At 46.7% G+C, this 16,355-nt stretch overlaps 1 protein-coding gene across 1 annotated transcript in view; it reads left to right on the forward strand.

Moving 5' to 3' along the window:
- The first annotated feature begins 746 nt into the window (after positions 1-746).
- The window catches only part of ME3 (malic enzyme 3), a 170,879-nt gene continuing 155,270 nt past the window's right edge, over positions 747-16,355 (forward strand). Inside the window, 2 exon segments of the mRNA XM_073215917.1 lie at positions 747-1,157; positions 1,501-1,698. Coding sequence (XP_073072018.1) covers positions 891-1,157; positions 1,501-1,698 — 465 coding nt within the window. The 5' untranslated portion in view covers positions 747-890.

The following is a 16,355-nucleotide window of genomic DNA, read 5'->3' on the forward strand; positions in this document are numbered from 1 at the left end:
GGGCTTTATAGGCAAAGAGCCTTTCCTCATGAAGCTTTCATTCTAGGGTGAGACAGACAATAAGCAATTAGAAAAATGAGCCAATTATTAGCTGTGTTAAATTCTATGAAGGGAAAACCCTTTCATTATATAGTCCCTAGTGAAGGCTAACATTGGATGGTGTGAAAGAAAGGCCTTTGAGTTGAAAACTTAGTGGAGACCTGGGAAGATGGGCATTTCAAGTAGAGGCAATAGCATGTGCAAAGGCCCTGAGGTGAGAGGGAATTGGAATGGGTGGAAACACGGGAATGGGCAAGTGAAGCGCTAGAGTGAAAGGTGGGTAGAGTGGGATCAGCCTGAAGAAGTTGGCAGGAGCCAGGCTATGGGATTGCCCTTAGGCACCAAAAAGAGTTTGGATTTTATTCCACATGTAATGAAACGTTTGCATTAAAAGGGATCTCCTGACTACTGTGTGGAAAAAGTATAAAATTAAATTCAGGACCAGATGGACCCCCAGGTCCCTGTCTGGATGAAACAATCTATGACAGGCTCCATGAGGTCCCCGGGAGCCCTCTTGCATAACTGTGGACCCTATATTCGATGTCCAATAGAACTTTCTGCAGAGATAAAAATACTCCATACCTGTGCTGTCTGATCCCATTGCTACTACGCGCAGGTGAAATGGGGCTAGCATGATTGAGGACTTGGATTTTTAAATTTTATTTAAACTTACAGAGACACATGTAGCTCATGGCTTTTGTACTGGGCAACCCAGGGCAACACATATCGCTGGGTGTCTGAGGATTTCCACTTCGAATCCCGAAGCCAGGGCCTTCCTGAAATGGTGGGGGTGCAAGAGGGCACGCTGATCGACAAACGCTATAGCTGCTCTGTGTGTTCAGCTAGTCAAGATGCGGAGGCTCAGGGCACATTCTGAGCCCTGTCTTGTCACTGGGGATTACGCGCACGCGGCCCCGAGGAGCTCCACGCGCCTCCTCAGGGGAAGCCCGCACTGCGAACAAAGGTTTCGGCAGCTCTTTCCAGAGCGCCCCAGCCTCGCGTGCTCGCGGCCGCCAGAGCGGCCCGGCCGTCTGCGGGAGGCGAGCAGCGGACCGCGGCGCCTCGCCCGCCTGCCCCGCACCGGGGCCACGGAGACCTCAGCTCCGGGAGCGGCCCAGGTGGGCTGCGGAGGCGGGACACGCGCGGGGCCGGACGCTCGGGCGCCCCTCGCCGCGCCGTCGCCCCTTCCGGGCGCGGCCGGGGGCGGGGGTGGCGCGGGCAGTCCCCCGCACCGGATCTGCTTCCTGGGCTGGCTTTCGCTTCGCCGGGGGCCCAGCGGAGCCTGCGCACCGGCCGCTGCGCAGGTGGCGGCTGAGGAGGGGCGGGGGCTGGCGCCTTACCCCTTCGGGACCCCTGCGGTGGCCCGGAGGACGCGTCCCCGGCGCAGACCGGGTGCCCTGCGGCGCGCGGGGTCCCGGCTGCCCGGCAGGCGCCCTGACCTTGCCTTCTCCCCGGGGCCAGGTCTGCGCAAGGACCATGGGCGCCGCGCTGCGCACAGGCGCGCGGCCGGTTCTCCTGCGCCGCCAGGCCTGCGGCGCCTCCCGGTGCTGGACGCCCTGCGCGAGCGCCCGAGGCTGCCACTCCAAGCCCGGCCCGGCGCGCCCCGTGCCCCTGAAGAAGCGCGGGTACGATGTCACCAGGAACCCGCATCTCAACAAGGTAACGGTCCGGGAGGGAGGGCAGGAAAACCCAGGCGGCGATCCGGTGGCGGGCGGGGAGGGGCGCTCCGCCCCCGGGCCTGGGAAGCCGCCTCCCAGGCGCGCTTCCAGCCGGTTTTCCTTTTTGTCTCGCAGAGGCTTGGTGTAACTCGGTTTGGCTTTTTGACCCCACCTCTCTTCTGCGTGGAAAAAGGTGACCAGTAATGCAGGGATAATTCCTTTTGCAAGAGCCACATGGCCTGGGTTCAGGTCCTTGTGACAGTGCGACCTGGGGTCGGGTTCTCCCCTTCATGCTTACTGATTCTGTTTATCATGGGCAGTTTGTTTAACTGTCAGTCCAGGCTTCCTTATCTTTGAAAGACAGTTGTCTCAGGAGTATTGTGAGATTTCAAGAGAAAATCGAGGTGGAGTTCTTCGCACAGTAACTGATACCTAATGAGAACAAATGTCAGCTGTGTTATAGTTACTATTTTGAGAAAAAGATTAATTTGAGAGGTGAGGGGACAAGAAAGTCTAGAATGGCAGAACTTTTAGACCTCGAAGGTCCTAATTCAAAATTTTCCTTCTACAGATGAGAAACAGGACAAAGGGAACTTGCCCAAGGTCACCATCTGGTTAGCTCTGGCTCTGCCCCTGGAGTCCAGATCTGGATCTCCCAGTTTTTGGGTCAATTCAAGTTCAGCCCTTAGCTAAGGGAGGTGCCTAAGAGCACAAACATTTGTTTCTGGAAGTAGAGTCTAGTATTGTTGGTGTTAAAACCAGAAAGCAAGAGACCTGTGTTTGAGGCCTCCCTCCAAAACCTCTTCAGATTAATTTGGGCATCTTAACTTAATTTCTGAGGTTCAACTTTCTCCTGTCTAAAAATGAGTATTATCACAGGCCCACCATTCCCACCTCATTCAGTTATTGTGACAATCAAATGAATAGCTGAGTTTGAAATATTTTAAATTATAGAAAGTGCTTGATGAGTAATCACTACAAAATAAAATTTTTAATAATTTCTTTGACTCAGGATTGTGAAATTCAAGTAAGGAAATATTTGTGGAGAAGGTTTTCTTGAGAGGTGCTAAGTGTTATGATTGTTTCCTGCAGAATATAAGAAGCTAAGAAAAAACTTTCCATCTTCACCTATTACATTATTCTCCTGCCTCCCCCAAAGGAGATTTGGGGCCCTTTTATATATTAAATCTTTTATATATTACTATTTTGGGATATTAAAGTGTCTCACGAATTTGAGATACGTTGGTAGCAAGTTAGAAAACTCAGCTCAAACTGGCTTAAGCAATCAAAAGCATTCTTTAAATGTCTAGAGGAAGGGTTCCAGGCAAGTCCAGATGGCATCGCTGAGGATGCAGCTCCCTGGCTCTCTGCTCCACTTCTGCCATCTCAGCTTTATGCTCAAGCTCCATTCAGGAGAGTTTTCCACCTCGATGCTGCCATAGTCCCCCCTCTCCTTTTTTCTCATACCACACCATCCAGGCATAGAAAGATGCTTTCTTCTGGTAGCTCCTGTAGAAGAAGAAGGATATTTTCTCTGAAGCCCCAGAAAGAATCCTCCTGTCTCATGGCCTCTGGTTGTATTCCCTTCCCATTCCTAAACTAATCACCACCGCTGAAGCCAGTCAGGGCTCACCCCTGGAGTTAAAGGTAGAGTTCAAGGTAGGGCCACCCATGCCACCTGGTTTCAAATAGAGGGGATGTAGTTCCCCCACAGTACATCAGTGTATTGTCATCAGAGGGACGGGGAATGGATGCTGAAAAGCAAAACAGAAAATTCCCACTACCTACTCCCACGGTTTTGACAATAATTGTCTTAGAAGTACTGGTATATTACCAATCAGAATTTATTGCTTTGTAAATAACTTAAAACAAAAAAGGGAAGGCTTGGCTGTCTCATCTTAGCCTGAGGTTTATGGCTCCCTAAAAGCAATCTTGCCCCTGTTCCTTGTCCTTGATGTAAATTTTTTCCTCCTGAATAACATAAATGGGATGGTGTCCATAAATCTAGGGACCTGATCTTATAGTGACAATAAAGATGTTTTGCATATTTCTGAAGTCAGTGGGTGCTGGGCTGGGGTGAGGGAGTATCTGGGGTGATGTTGAGAGAGCCTGTTGGCATCCCCCCCGTTACCCTTAGAGCAGCACTGCCTGGGAACTGCCATGGTTGCCCTTCACTTCCACCTGGAGGGTCACCCCCTGCCTGTCCAGCTGGCCCGCCAGGGCTCTGAAGAGTCCAGGGAAGGCTTGAAGTTGGCACTTCCCATTTAGCCAGATGGGGAGACTTGCTGAGTTAAACAGAAAAACTGAGGTGATCGCTTGAGAACACAAGAGCAGGGCGGCTTTGAAAGGGAGCTCTGCTTACTGGGTAGGTCCCTGCATGGTTTTTTCTGCCAGATTGTGAGTCCCTCCAGGGCAGCAACTGTAGTCATGCATTTCTGGCTGGCACAGGGTAGTTCCTGAAGGGTCTAGCACGGGCATGAATATGAAAATTAACATTACATTCTTGGGATGTGTTCACTAGATTTGCATCTGACTTTTGACAGATTAGGAGCTGCATTTAAGTCGAAGCTTGAGGGTAGAGGGTCTTCCGAAGGTGGAATTGTCTGAGAGAAGAGCTATTGAAGAAGTCAAGCATCATTGCTGTTGTGCAACCACTGGGTCCAGTCCCAGCTCTGTCATAACCTTGCTGTGTGATCTGTGATGCATCTCATAAGCCCCTCTGCCCATGTCACAGAGCTGCCTTGAGTATCATGGGAAAACCCTGTGAAAATCATTAAAAAAATTGTCGGGCTTTCAGTATTAGATGATCATATTGACAATTCCCAGATTGGGGTTGGAAAAGGCCTTTGAAGATGATCTAGTTTGGAACTGTTTGGACTGTGGGTCACAAACGGGGGGACATGAAATTAGCTTAATGAGTCTACCCAGCATTGTTATTTTCAAGAAATGGGTCAGAATAGAATTTTTAAAAATAACAAATTCAATAAACTTAATAAAGAGATGTAGTGTACCAAGTCACCAGGTGACATGCTGATTTTCACATTATGGATTATAATTAAAAAAGTGTTTTGGAAGTCGTCATTCCCATCCAGCATCTCATTTTCAGATGAAGAGACAGGCTGAGAGGGTCAGGCAACCCCGGAGAGGTCACCATGGGCTGTGGGCAGAAGCAGCCTGCCTCCTCCTTTTCAATCTGCTGAATAGTGATGACAGTTCTCATTCACATCTGCTCTGCCTCTTTAGGAATATTTCTGATGATGACGGAATTGCAACTAGATGATTCCAATTCCATATAGGACTCTAGATTTTCTGAGTGATGCAAATTCATCAGTACATCATTTCTATTTCCTTTGTGGCTTTCTTCTAATATTTACATAAGGACCTCTACTGTTGTCCATGTAGATTGTGGCACAAGATATCAGCCATATTTTACTGACAGTTAAACAGGCAGCTAACTGTCAACCTCATTTTATGGGGGTATCTTCATAGGCAAGTATCATCCCCATTCTGTTCATATGGCAGGTGGACAATCAAAGCGCTTCTGACCTCAGTTTACTTATAGCCTCTTTGGGGGAAGTTCTGTCCTATTCCCCACTCCCCAAACTTGATTTGGGTGCCCTCCTGTTTGTCTTATCACTCTGTTTCTTTGCTTTCTCCACTGAGCACCCTGTTATAATAGCTGGCTGGTTTGTCTTTCACACCAGACCCTAAGCACCTTGAGTACAGCGACTCTGTCTTGTCACACAGTATTCTCTATGTCTGACTTGAAATATGCTCAGTAAATATTGGCTCTTTAAATCATATCAGTTGAGTCATGTGGCCCTGAAGAAGTACAGGATTCTTTATTGATTTCAGTGTCATTAGTTCTCATTATATTTTTTGTAAAAAATGTGAAACATTTAAATTATAAATAATTGACACTCTCCAAAATTAAAAGTATCAAACACAGAGCATACTTAAGAAATAGGGGTGTATAAGAAACTAAATCTTTTTTTTTGAAATATTGTTGACATACAATCTTATGTTGGTTTCAGACATTACTTCTCATTATTCACGTAGTTAGCCTAAAGCTCCTGATGCTAGAGAAATGCCTACCAATGGCCTGTTTGGCAGAAGTAGGCCTACTTAACCCTAATCTTCTTATACCTCAGGTCATATCACTGAAGATGTGTATTATTTCCCAGAGTGCATCAGTCTTTTCCTTTGACCCACATGCCAACAATGATTTTTGCCAAAAACCTCTACTGACCCTTCATCTGCTTTTTCTGCAGGTTTTTGATCTCTTAAACTTGCTAGTCAGGGAGTGAGTGAATGCGAAGGGTTGTAGTCAAATTACTGTGCTGTGGATCGATGCATGCCATGCAGTGGGGCCCTCAGGAACTGTGAGGCCCTGTAGGTGACCGCCTTTCTGCGGGGACCTGATGCACATCGATGAGTGAACATGTAAAGCCTGGTGGCCGGCACTGCGGCCCTGGCCTCTGCACACCTGAGGCTGCACAGGTTTCAGCTCAATCCCATCTGCCTTCAGTGGTGCCTTACTGAACTCCCACACAGCTAGGATTTGTCTTTGATCAGAGTCGTTTTGTTTGGTGCCAGCTTAGAACTTGATCTTGCCTCCTTGGTGGGGGATGGGGTGGGGTCTGTCATCACCCGCTTGGCTCATCGATAAGTCAGATGATGGCTGGTTGTACAGAGAGTTTGGACTTTGTTGGTGATGCTCTTTTCTTCCCCAAGGGCAGAAATGTCTTCCGAGACCTGTGCTTCAGATGGGATGTTGAATCGGGCCTCCTTGCTTGACAGAGAAGCAATGGATTATTAAGTAAACATAAGCAGCAGTTTATTCTAGAGTTGAGGCTCTTGTGAAATGACTCAGGGTGCTGAACTCAAACACTGTTCAGATATTTTAAGAATAAACAAACAGAGGCAGGTTGGAATTGAATCCTTCCCTGCCAAGTGCTGTCCTGTCTTCATGGGATTGATAGCATTTGTGAGGGCTTTGTGCTTGGAGCAACTAAAAGAACTTGCATAGGTTAAAGGTGACGCAACTGTAGCCAAGCAAAATCCAAATAAAGAGGATTCAACAAGAGAGAGAATACTTCTCTCTTACAAACAAGTTCGAGTAAGCAACTGCAAGTTGACATGTGGCTTGATTGTGTTGCTCTGCCATCCTCAGTGTGCCTCTTACATGTCATGGTCCAAGGTGGCTGCTCCAGCTTCTGCCATTGATTCCACAAAGAAGCCAGTGGGAAAGAGAAATTCCTTTTAAGGGCACAGTTTGGACCTTGCAACTCTCACTTCCACTCACATCCAGTTGAGCTGACCAGAACTTGGTCACATACCTCACCTAGCTGCAAGAGAACCTGGGAAATATCTTCTTTAGCCAGGATCCCATATAGTCAGCTAAAAATTCTACACCATTAAGAGAAGAGAGAATGGATATTGGGAAAACTGCCCCAAAATGCTTACCTGAAACTTGAATTTTTTACTGTCTGTTGTACCCCAACCTTTAAAATATATCCAGTTTCCCTACATTCCCACTACTACTAGCCCTTTTCACTCCATCAGCTTATGTTTAGATTATGCAGGAGCCTTCTTATTGCTCTTCAACTTCCAGTCTTGTTCCTTGCAGTCCAGTCTTCTGTATCTGTTAACCACACCTTGAGAGGCTAAAACCTTCCACACATCCTTAACCACTCTTTATTTCAGACCCCATATCCAACCCACCAGATAATCCTGTGGCTCTGTCCCCAGACTAGACCTGGAGCCCATCTGCTGCTCACCCTGAGTCCCACCCTGACCTAGGCCCCCGGCATTTCTCTGCTGGATGACTGCAGCAGCCTCCCAGCTGGTTCCTTGCTTCCACTGTGCTCCCCTTATTGATTCTCCACACTACAGCCAGTGGGACCCTCTTAATCATGCCACCCTTCTGCTCAAAAGCCTGCAAAGTCAAAGTCCTTACAATGCCCTGCATGGTTCGACCTCCTCTGGCTGCATCCTTTGCTGCTCCTCAGCCTCACGTGCTGCCCGAACCATGCTGGTGTCCCTCACTCTTCCTCAAACACTCTATGCATGCTCTTGCCTGGGGTCTTTGCACTGGCTGTTTGCTCTTCCCAGGCACACATCCCCTAACTAGCCACACAGCTAACTCCCTCACCTTCCTAAGGCTTCTCACTTTTACAGTGAGACCTACTCTGACCACTCCATGCGAAGCAGTAAACAGTCCTTTCAGCTTTCTTGGTTCCCCTTAACATGGCCTTCCTTCCCCTGTATTAATTGATACTTCTTAACATGCTGTTTAATTTCCTTATTTATTATGTCTCCTGTTTATTATTTGTATATCTCCACTTTAACGTAAGCTCCAATCTTAGGCAGGGATTTTTGTCTGATTGGTTCATTGTTGTATTCAAGGTACTTGAAGAGTGCCTCACCCATAATTGACACTCAGTAAACAGTGATCAGATGAGTGCATCAGTCAGAGAGCCTTCTGCAGAGGCTCCTTGCTCTCATCCTGTCCCTTCACCCTCCCCTTTTCTCCCCCTCATGCCTCTCCTTCCCCAGCGTCCCCCTGTGTGGTGTTGATATGCCCAGGATCAGCTCTGTCTGGAGTGTAGATAAATCTCACATCAGCCCTTTGTGTCCCTGGAGATTCACTTTAGAGTAAGACTGAATGAACACAGAGATGTTCACTCCATTATTTCCAGTTGTACCAGCATTAAACCAAGCTTGGGGAAGAAAGAGGCCCCATTGAGAAGATGCAGCTGGTGGCTTGGAACCAGAGATGGATGGGGACATTCCTGAGGCCCATGGTAAAAAACAAAGTGGGATGTCTAGGGAGTAGACCAGAGGTAGGAGACCCAGCTTCTGTCTCCAGCTTCCTAGAACTCCCACCCTCTACTTTGTGATCCTTGGAACCCCCATCCCTGCTCTGACCCCTGTGAGTCCCCTGACCTGCAGCACCCCTACTGAAGACAGAAACCATGTTATGGATGGTGTGTTTTTTGGGTGTCCCCCCACCCAATTCGTATGTTGGAGCCTTAGCTTCCCAATCATATCACAGCCAATATAATGATATTTGGAGGTGGGAGCCTTTGGAAGGTAATTTGATCATGAGAGTATAACCCTCAGGATGGAACTAGTGCCTTTATAAGAGTGGTAGGATAGGAGCCCCTCTCTTCCACTGCTACATGAGAATACAGTGAGAAAATGGCCATTGGCAAGCAGAAACTAAGTTAGCCAGTGCCTTAATCTTGAACTTCCAGCCTCCAGAACTATAAGAAATAAATTTCTGTTGTTTAGACCATCCAGTCTGTGATATTTTGTTATAGCAGCCCAAGTGAACCAGACACCATCCCAGGAACTGCCTCATCTTCCAGGGGTCAGAAAATCGAGGAGGGTGCGGGATGGGGTGCCAGAAGCACAGGAGAGAGGTTTACTGAAACCCAGAGTTGATGCTCAGAAAGTGTTTCCTCATAAACATGTTGTTATAAGTAGTTGAATGATTCTCCAAAGAAAGTATATTATGTGTTAGATTAGCATTTGTGTGATCATTATGAAGATTTAAGAAACACTGGATTATGTTTAAATGCTTACTTCAAAATGCAAAATGCTAAGTAGAGTCTGTATCCATGAGTGTTACTGTAAAAAGATGTAACTCTATAAAAAAGGGTTGGAAGTAAATGTGTGAAAATGGTTTGTTAGGTTGGTGGAATTATGATAGATTTATTTCTTCTTTACATAGCTTTCTTTACATTTCTATTGTCTTTTTTCAGTTTTAGGTTACAGTTTCTGTTGGGAATTGAGTTTCTATAAATAACATTCAGACCAACTTTTGGAAGTCAATCCATCTGTAACAAGAGGTAGATATCTCTCTAAAATAGTCTTATTTCAAGGTTTGCCTGCATATAATTAGTTATCTTATAGAGGCAATATGTTTAGATTCATGTAATAAAATGTTAACATAGGAACCTGCTACCTTTTCAAAAAACAGCTGTAAACAGCAGTATCTAGATTATATAAGCAGTGGTACAGGAGAGCAACTCCTGTGTAGAAATAAGTGTTGTCTGGCTCAAACTTGGGCCAACTGGCATCCTACCCAAGCTAAGTCTGGGCTCTGTATATGGAGTTTCTGTGGATATTTTCAGGCTCATTTTCAATCTTCCTATTTCTAGTTTCCCTTGGTTCTCTTGGTCCTCTTGGGCCTTTGTAGGTGCTGGGGGTTTATGACTTTATTTTACATTGCATCTTTGTCATTTCTACCAAAGATTTCTTTTATTATCTGTCCTCTTCTTTCCAAATACCAGTCATGTAGTGAAAGGGAGAAAAAAGGCCTTTTGATTCATATGCCCATTGCAAAGGGATCACTAACATGCAGCCCTTTTGTTTGCAAAAACATGGGTTACAGTCACTTCCAAACATTCGCTTTGATGTGTGGAAGGTACAGTGGGAAATCCTTTGGGGTAGTGTCTGACTGTCTCTGATGCAGAACACAAAAGACGTTCTATGATTGTGTAATGAAAATCTGAGCGATAGCTTATGACTGGGGGTGCTGAGGTCAGCGGTTAAAAGCATGTATTCATTCTGTACCCAAGTGGTTGCCTGGCAGCCCAGTTAAAACACAGCTCCTACCAAAAGGGCACAGAAAAGAGCAAAATGTACCCAGTCATTTGAGGAGAAGGATTTTTGATGGCAAGTTCATCAGCTTTGAGGAACTTGAATAAGAGAAACAAAGCTGCATTTGCTTTTAAAAGTGATATTGAAAGCGAGAGGGACTATAGGGGATGTAGTTGAATGAAAGAAATTTGAGAATATTATTTTTTCAAGAGCATTTTGTCTGGATTCTATACTTTTGTCTAGTGGTAGATCTCCATGAAGCCCATGGCATAATTGGTCCTGAAACATACTCCCCTGTGATGTGAAACTGTGGTGAAGGCAGTCTATTTGTTCCTTTCATTTGCTCTGCTCTTACAGACAGCAGAAGGAGGGAGACAAAATCCACATGAGTTGGCATCCCCTCTGAGTAAACTGGAGCTGAATCTCCCCTCGCAGCAGACAGTGTCCATTCCCTCTTTCTCTGGTTTCTGAAGGCCGTGTGGAGGATTCCAACCTAGATTCCTATTATACTGAATTTCCTTCAGTAGCTGAATACCTTACAAAGGGAATTCAAGTAGTAATTATAAGAGCTAGCATTTTTTTAGGTCTTAACAATGTACCAAGAATTGTTCTAGGCAGTTCCTATACATTAACTCACTGAATACAATACCACAACCTTTTGAAGTAGACTGTTACATTTCAGATGGGAAACTGAGGCACAAAGAGGTTAGCAAGGTTAGTGAACTTGCCCAAAGTCACATAGGTCATAGTGTCAGAGCTGGGTCTGGAACCCAGGCCACCTGGCTTCCGTGCTGGACTGCTGCTCCATGGTGCACATGCCCTCTTGCTTGAGACTAGTGCGTGGAGGCTGAGGCCCAGGGCCGTTCCCTGTGGTGGGCCTCTGACGGACTGTTCTCCCTTGCTGACTTACTTAGAATCAGGATCTGGAAGTTGGGGGGACTTTAATAATTCCTGGATGCCTCCTCTCCACCCTTTCAATATAGGCAATTCTTTCATGACTCATTGGTTTGTCAAATTTATTCAACAGACATTTGAGGAGTACCTGTTACATTTTAGGCAATAGAAACCCCGTAGGTAATACAACACTTCTTTTGCCTTCGAGAACCTTACAGTGTAGGAGGGGTGGAGGTAGGGACCAGTTAGTAAGCAGCACTTTCAATTCAGTAAGTAGGTTGGTGCAGAGAGGGCTGCAGAAACCCTCCCAGTGGCACTGTTGTCTGAACTGATATGGATGGAGGACAAGGAATTGGCAATGAGGTGATGGAGGAGAAGCTGCCTGGGTCAAACCCTGCAGGAGAATGGCATTCTGCCCGAGAACAGCCACCTTTTGTGGTCGAATGTATGGAAATTGAGCACTAGACCTGTACTTTATAAGGGGCCTCACTCTCAGAGAACTAAGTACTAATATGATAGCACTACAATCTCCAGTACTCCAGCATGCTCTTTGATTGTGTTCTTTTGCTTGCTTTTGGGTTGCACAACTTCAGGGGGTGCCATTCACCTTGGGTTCCCCTATCAGAATCTTCAGCAAACTTCAGGGCTTAGCTCTTCAGGAGCATGGGACACCCCATCTGTTCTGTCTTCTAGAATGATGGTGACAATATAAATTATATTTAGATCTCTCCATGGGGCTTGGGGAATTTTGAAAGCCAAGGGAAGTCTCTTATCCTAGTCATACAAATCTCAGAAACCCATTTCTTTAAGAAAGTTTTCGGCTCTGATGCTGGTCCAAGGTGCACTTCATCTAAGGACCAACACCTTTGGGGTGAGATTATTTATTTTCCTCCTTGAGGTTGCTTTAAAAGGATTTAAACCTGCTGTGACTGACAGAAGGTTAAAGGATTTTGGAGGTGGAAGGAATATAGTCAGCTGGAAGCAATTGTGTGTACCTCCCAGGGGCACAGCCTGCGACCAGGTGTTAGAAAATAGGACACACCAGCTATGATCTAGGAACTGGAGTCAGAAAAGCCCAAGCTTCCAATTCTAGCTCTGCCATTTGCTAAATGTGGAATCTTGGGAAGATCCCACATTCTCTAAGTCTCAGTTTCCTCATCAGTGAATGGCAAAGATGATAAAATACACCTGCTTCACAGGGTGCTATAAAGATTATATGACCGAATGTGTGTCAAGCGCATTGTAAGTGTTCAGTTAACTCTAAGTTAATCCACGTCTCTAAAGCTTCTGCTCCTTCCACAACACAAGACATTCCACTTGTGCGAAGCTCTGTGTGGGCTGCAGAACAAGTTGGATGTGGTAGGGTTTAGACCCAGTCCTTGACCTCTTAGAGCCTTCAGTGCGGAATTAGAGAGGAAGACCGAGGGACCCAAACTCATTCTCCATGGGTGTCGGTACATCCGATTTTGGCAGTGCCCTGATCAGGGCAGTGAGTCAGGGAAGAGCCAGGGTAGGTGGAGACCTCATGATCATTTCTGTGCATTTGATGGAGCTTAAGCTGGATGATCTGGGCATTTGAAAGTTAAGTAAAAATTCCTGTAGCAGCAGAAAACTCAAGTGCCTTTTAAAGAACTGGTACTTCTGGAAGCTGAGGCTGGCATGGAAGGGAGTGGCTACCCTCATACCCTGTAGGACTCTCAAGATTTTGGCCCAACATTTTGGTACATTCTAACCAGCATTTCCAAAACTAACTCTGAAAAACAAATCCAAATTTATGACAGATCCATGGATCTGTCAGTCAATCAGTCATCTCTCTATCTACCTACCTATCTATATATCTATCTAAACATCATCTCCATATCTGTCTATCATTATAACACTCTCTGTTTCATGAGTTACAGCAAGACAGCAAGGTGAGAGAGTGTTGGCTATGGTAGGTTAGCATAAAAGTTAAAATATTGCTCCAAATCTAGCTAAATAGGGTGCGGCCCACTTCACTCAGCTGGCAGCCAGACTGGGCAGAGTTTAAGATAGTCCTACAGTCTCCATACACTCTGCTGTGGGTAATTAATAAATACTTGCATAGACATCTTTTAAATGAGCATCTCTCCTCTGTTAGAACTCAAGATGAGCATTCCCCAAAAGACTATTAAGAGTCATTGTGTCCAGTCCTGTCTTTGAGCAGATAATATCCTAACATGTTACCACCATTTTATAGATAAGGTTTCAGAGCCCCAGAGGGGTTTGGATATCCTGCCCAGGCAGTGAGTTAGGGAGGGTGGCTCTGACCCTTCTTGGGTGGTACCCCGCCTTTAGACCTGCTGCCCTTGCAAGGTAGCATTCTGCCTGCCCCCCTAAAACGGTTCCCGAGGCAGCCTCCGTCCACTTAACCAGAGTGCATTTGAGGCTCTCCATAGAAAGGAGGGGCTTTCACATTGAACCCTGTTGCGTTTTGCAAAGCTAAACATCCGCCTACACAGCTCCTGCTGTCGCTCCTTGGGTGTCCATCTTTGGTGAGTGGATGTGCTCCTGACTCTCACCTTGTTTTTCTCCACAGTAATGTGATCTTGAAGGAAGTCCACTAACCATCTGACAGAAAGCCTATCCCATGTGTCATCCTCTCCCTTCTTATCTCTTTTATTTTTGGTCTCTTCCAGCCCATAATTATTTGTTTTGGCTGCTGAAATTACATTGGGTCACAGGACAGTGAGTATCAATGCACTTGCCGCCTGATTAAAGCAGCTGCAGAGATAGATGGTGTGGAGAAAAACCTATTAACAGCTATTTTTAGAAACAGGCTTTGAAATCTGCCTGTCAGAGCTGAAAGGTTTCCCCTGTCCTCACACTCTGAGAGCTGGCAGCAAGTGCTTCTCCTCATGTCTGAGGAGCCCCAGAAGCTGTCCAGCCATGCCTGTGGGAGATGAGGGTGCGAGGGGCAGCCAGCCAGGTGGTGCTGGGAGGGAGGTGGGCCTGCCAAGCAGAGGGCCCTCCTGCTTCCAGTAACCAGCCTCAGTGGCAGGACTGGAGGGCCTTGAGCAGCCTCGGCTGTTCTTTTGTGGACCGAGCTGTGCAGTGTTCTGACTACTGGACACAGAGTCAGTTGCCTCCTCTGGGAGTCATAACTGCTGGAATAATACTAGAAATAATGATAGTAAACACTTTTATAATGCCTACCATGCCAGGTCTTATAGGTGATTTACATATATTATTTCCAAGCAGAGAAAAAATTGTGAGGGCAGCAGACTACCTGCAGGTCTCTAGTAAGAAATACATAACCAAGTAAACCAGCTTACACAGGTGGTCATTAGTGGTAGAGAAGAAATGCACAAGTACCGTATGAGAGCGATGGAAAGGGAAGACCTCTTAAGGAGGTGATGTTTGAGAAGATACTCAGAGGAAGAGGAGGCAGCCAGAGGAGGAGCCGGGGTCAGAGCGTGTGGGGCAGAGGGGCCAGCCCATAGAGAGTCTGGAGGCAGCAAGTAGCTTGATGAACTGACCACAGGCAGCCCAACAGGAGTGTGATGAGCAACGGCGAGATTGCCTACAGTCAGGGTGGGGAGAGCGTGGGCCTGAGCGTGCAGGCCTTGGAGTCCATGTGCTGGGTTTCAACCTCCGTAAAACAGGGCACAATTAAATGCTTTCCTAAACAAGGGAGTGGCTTCATCTGAATCACATCAATAAAAGATTTCTCCGTGGAGAACGGACTGGAGGGGGGGCAGGAGTGGAAGTGGGAAGACCAGTTGGAGGCTACTTACAGCGGTGGGAGCAGGAGGAGATGGGGCTGGGATGTGGGAGGTGGCAGGGCAGGGGCAGGAAGCGGTTGGACTGGGAGTAGAGATTGCAGGTGGATTGGGCGGGGCGGCCCCTGTGTCTGTCTCCTTCACATGCATCAGGACTTGGTCCGGCTGCCTTTTCCCTACTGCACTGCTCACCTTTCATGCAGTTACCACTGTTTATTACAATTACTTCCTACCCTTCCTCAGCAAGCCTCATAATAATAAGGAAATAGTGCTTGTGTTTTACCTTTGGAGCTTATGAAGTGCTTCCTGCTTGGTCATCTCGTGTGATCCCCACAAAGACCTGGCAAGTCAGGTGTTATTACCTGTGTGTTACTGGGGGACGCCAGGGCCCGGAGAGCCTAACAGATTTGCCCATAATCTCCTGACACTAAGGAGCAGCAATGAACCTCACTCAATCCAGGTTCCCTGAGACCATTCACTGGTTTGTTAAACAAAATCTGTTGAGCACCCACTGTGCTGGGTTCAGAAATAAAGAGCAGTCAGCTATGGTCCTTGCTCTCAGGAATTTAAGAGTTCAGAGGAAGAGACGGACTTGCAAGCTCATAAATACAGTGCAGCATACTAGGCTTTATATCATATTAAAGGTATGTTTTTATTAATATTAAGGTAATTTTTACCTTGGATGGGGAAAAAGAAGGGTGAGGTTTTTCAAAGTGCGGGACCCTTGAGCCTTTTATTAAATTATGTAAATAATATGTTGCATAAAGTAAAAAGGGAAATCTGCTCTGACCTCTCTCCTGCAGTAACTCTTTTTTTTTTTGGTGTGTCACTGCTAAGATGTGAAAGATACATAGGGCTTCCCTGAGCGGACAGTCGGGGAAAGCTGCTCCAAGCAATACAGCAAAAGCGCACGGTCTGTGAGGAATGGTGGTGATCCTGAAGGAGACGTTGTGTGGAGTGACGGGGCTGGAGGGCAAGGCAGGGTGCAGACATGGGCGCAGGTCTGGGGCTGCTGTTTGCCTGAGTGAAGTTTGACCTGCATCCTGAAGGGGATGGGGACACTGGAAAGTGGTACTATGGGATCTGAGCTGTAAACAGGTCACTCTGGCCCCAGGGAGGCAAGAGCAGAGTCAGGGAGGCAAGGTAAGAGGGAATTCACTCCCATAAAGGAGGTGAGGAGGACACAGATGCAAAAGGTGAGGAGGAAGCAGACGACTAGCAGTCTGACACCGAGGGTCAGTATTCTGCAAACCCAATGGGCACCCTCTAGTTATCCATCCCAGTTTGCATGGCTCAAGCAGGGTGTCACATTCCTTTATCTTTGCCTAGAATTAAACAAAGTAAAACTATTAATACTGGTCATCTCATACCAGTATCAGGAACTCTTCATGGCAGTTTAGCTGTATCTGGAACA

The sequence above is a fragment of the Manis javanica genome, chromosome 11 (assembly GCF_040802235.1).
Source record: "Manis javanica isolate MJ-LG chromosome 11, MJ_LKY, whole genome shotgun sequence".
In the NCBI taxonomy this organism is placed as follows: domain Eukaryota; kingdom Metazoa; phylum Chordata; class Mammalia; order Pholidota; family Manidae; genus Manis; species Manis javanica.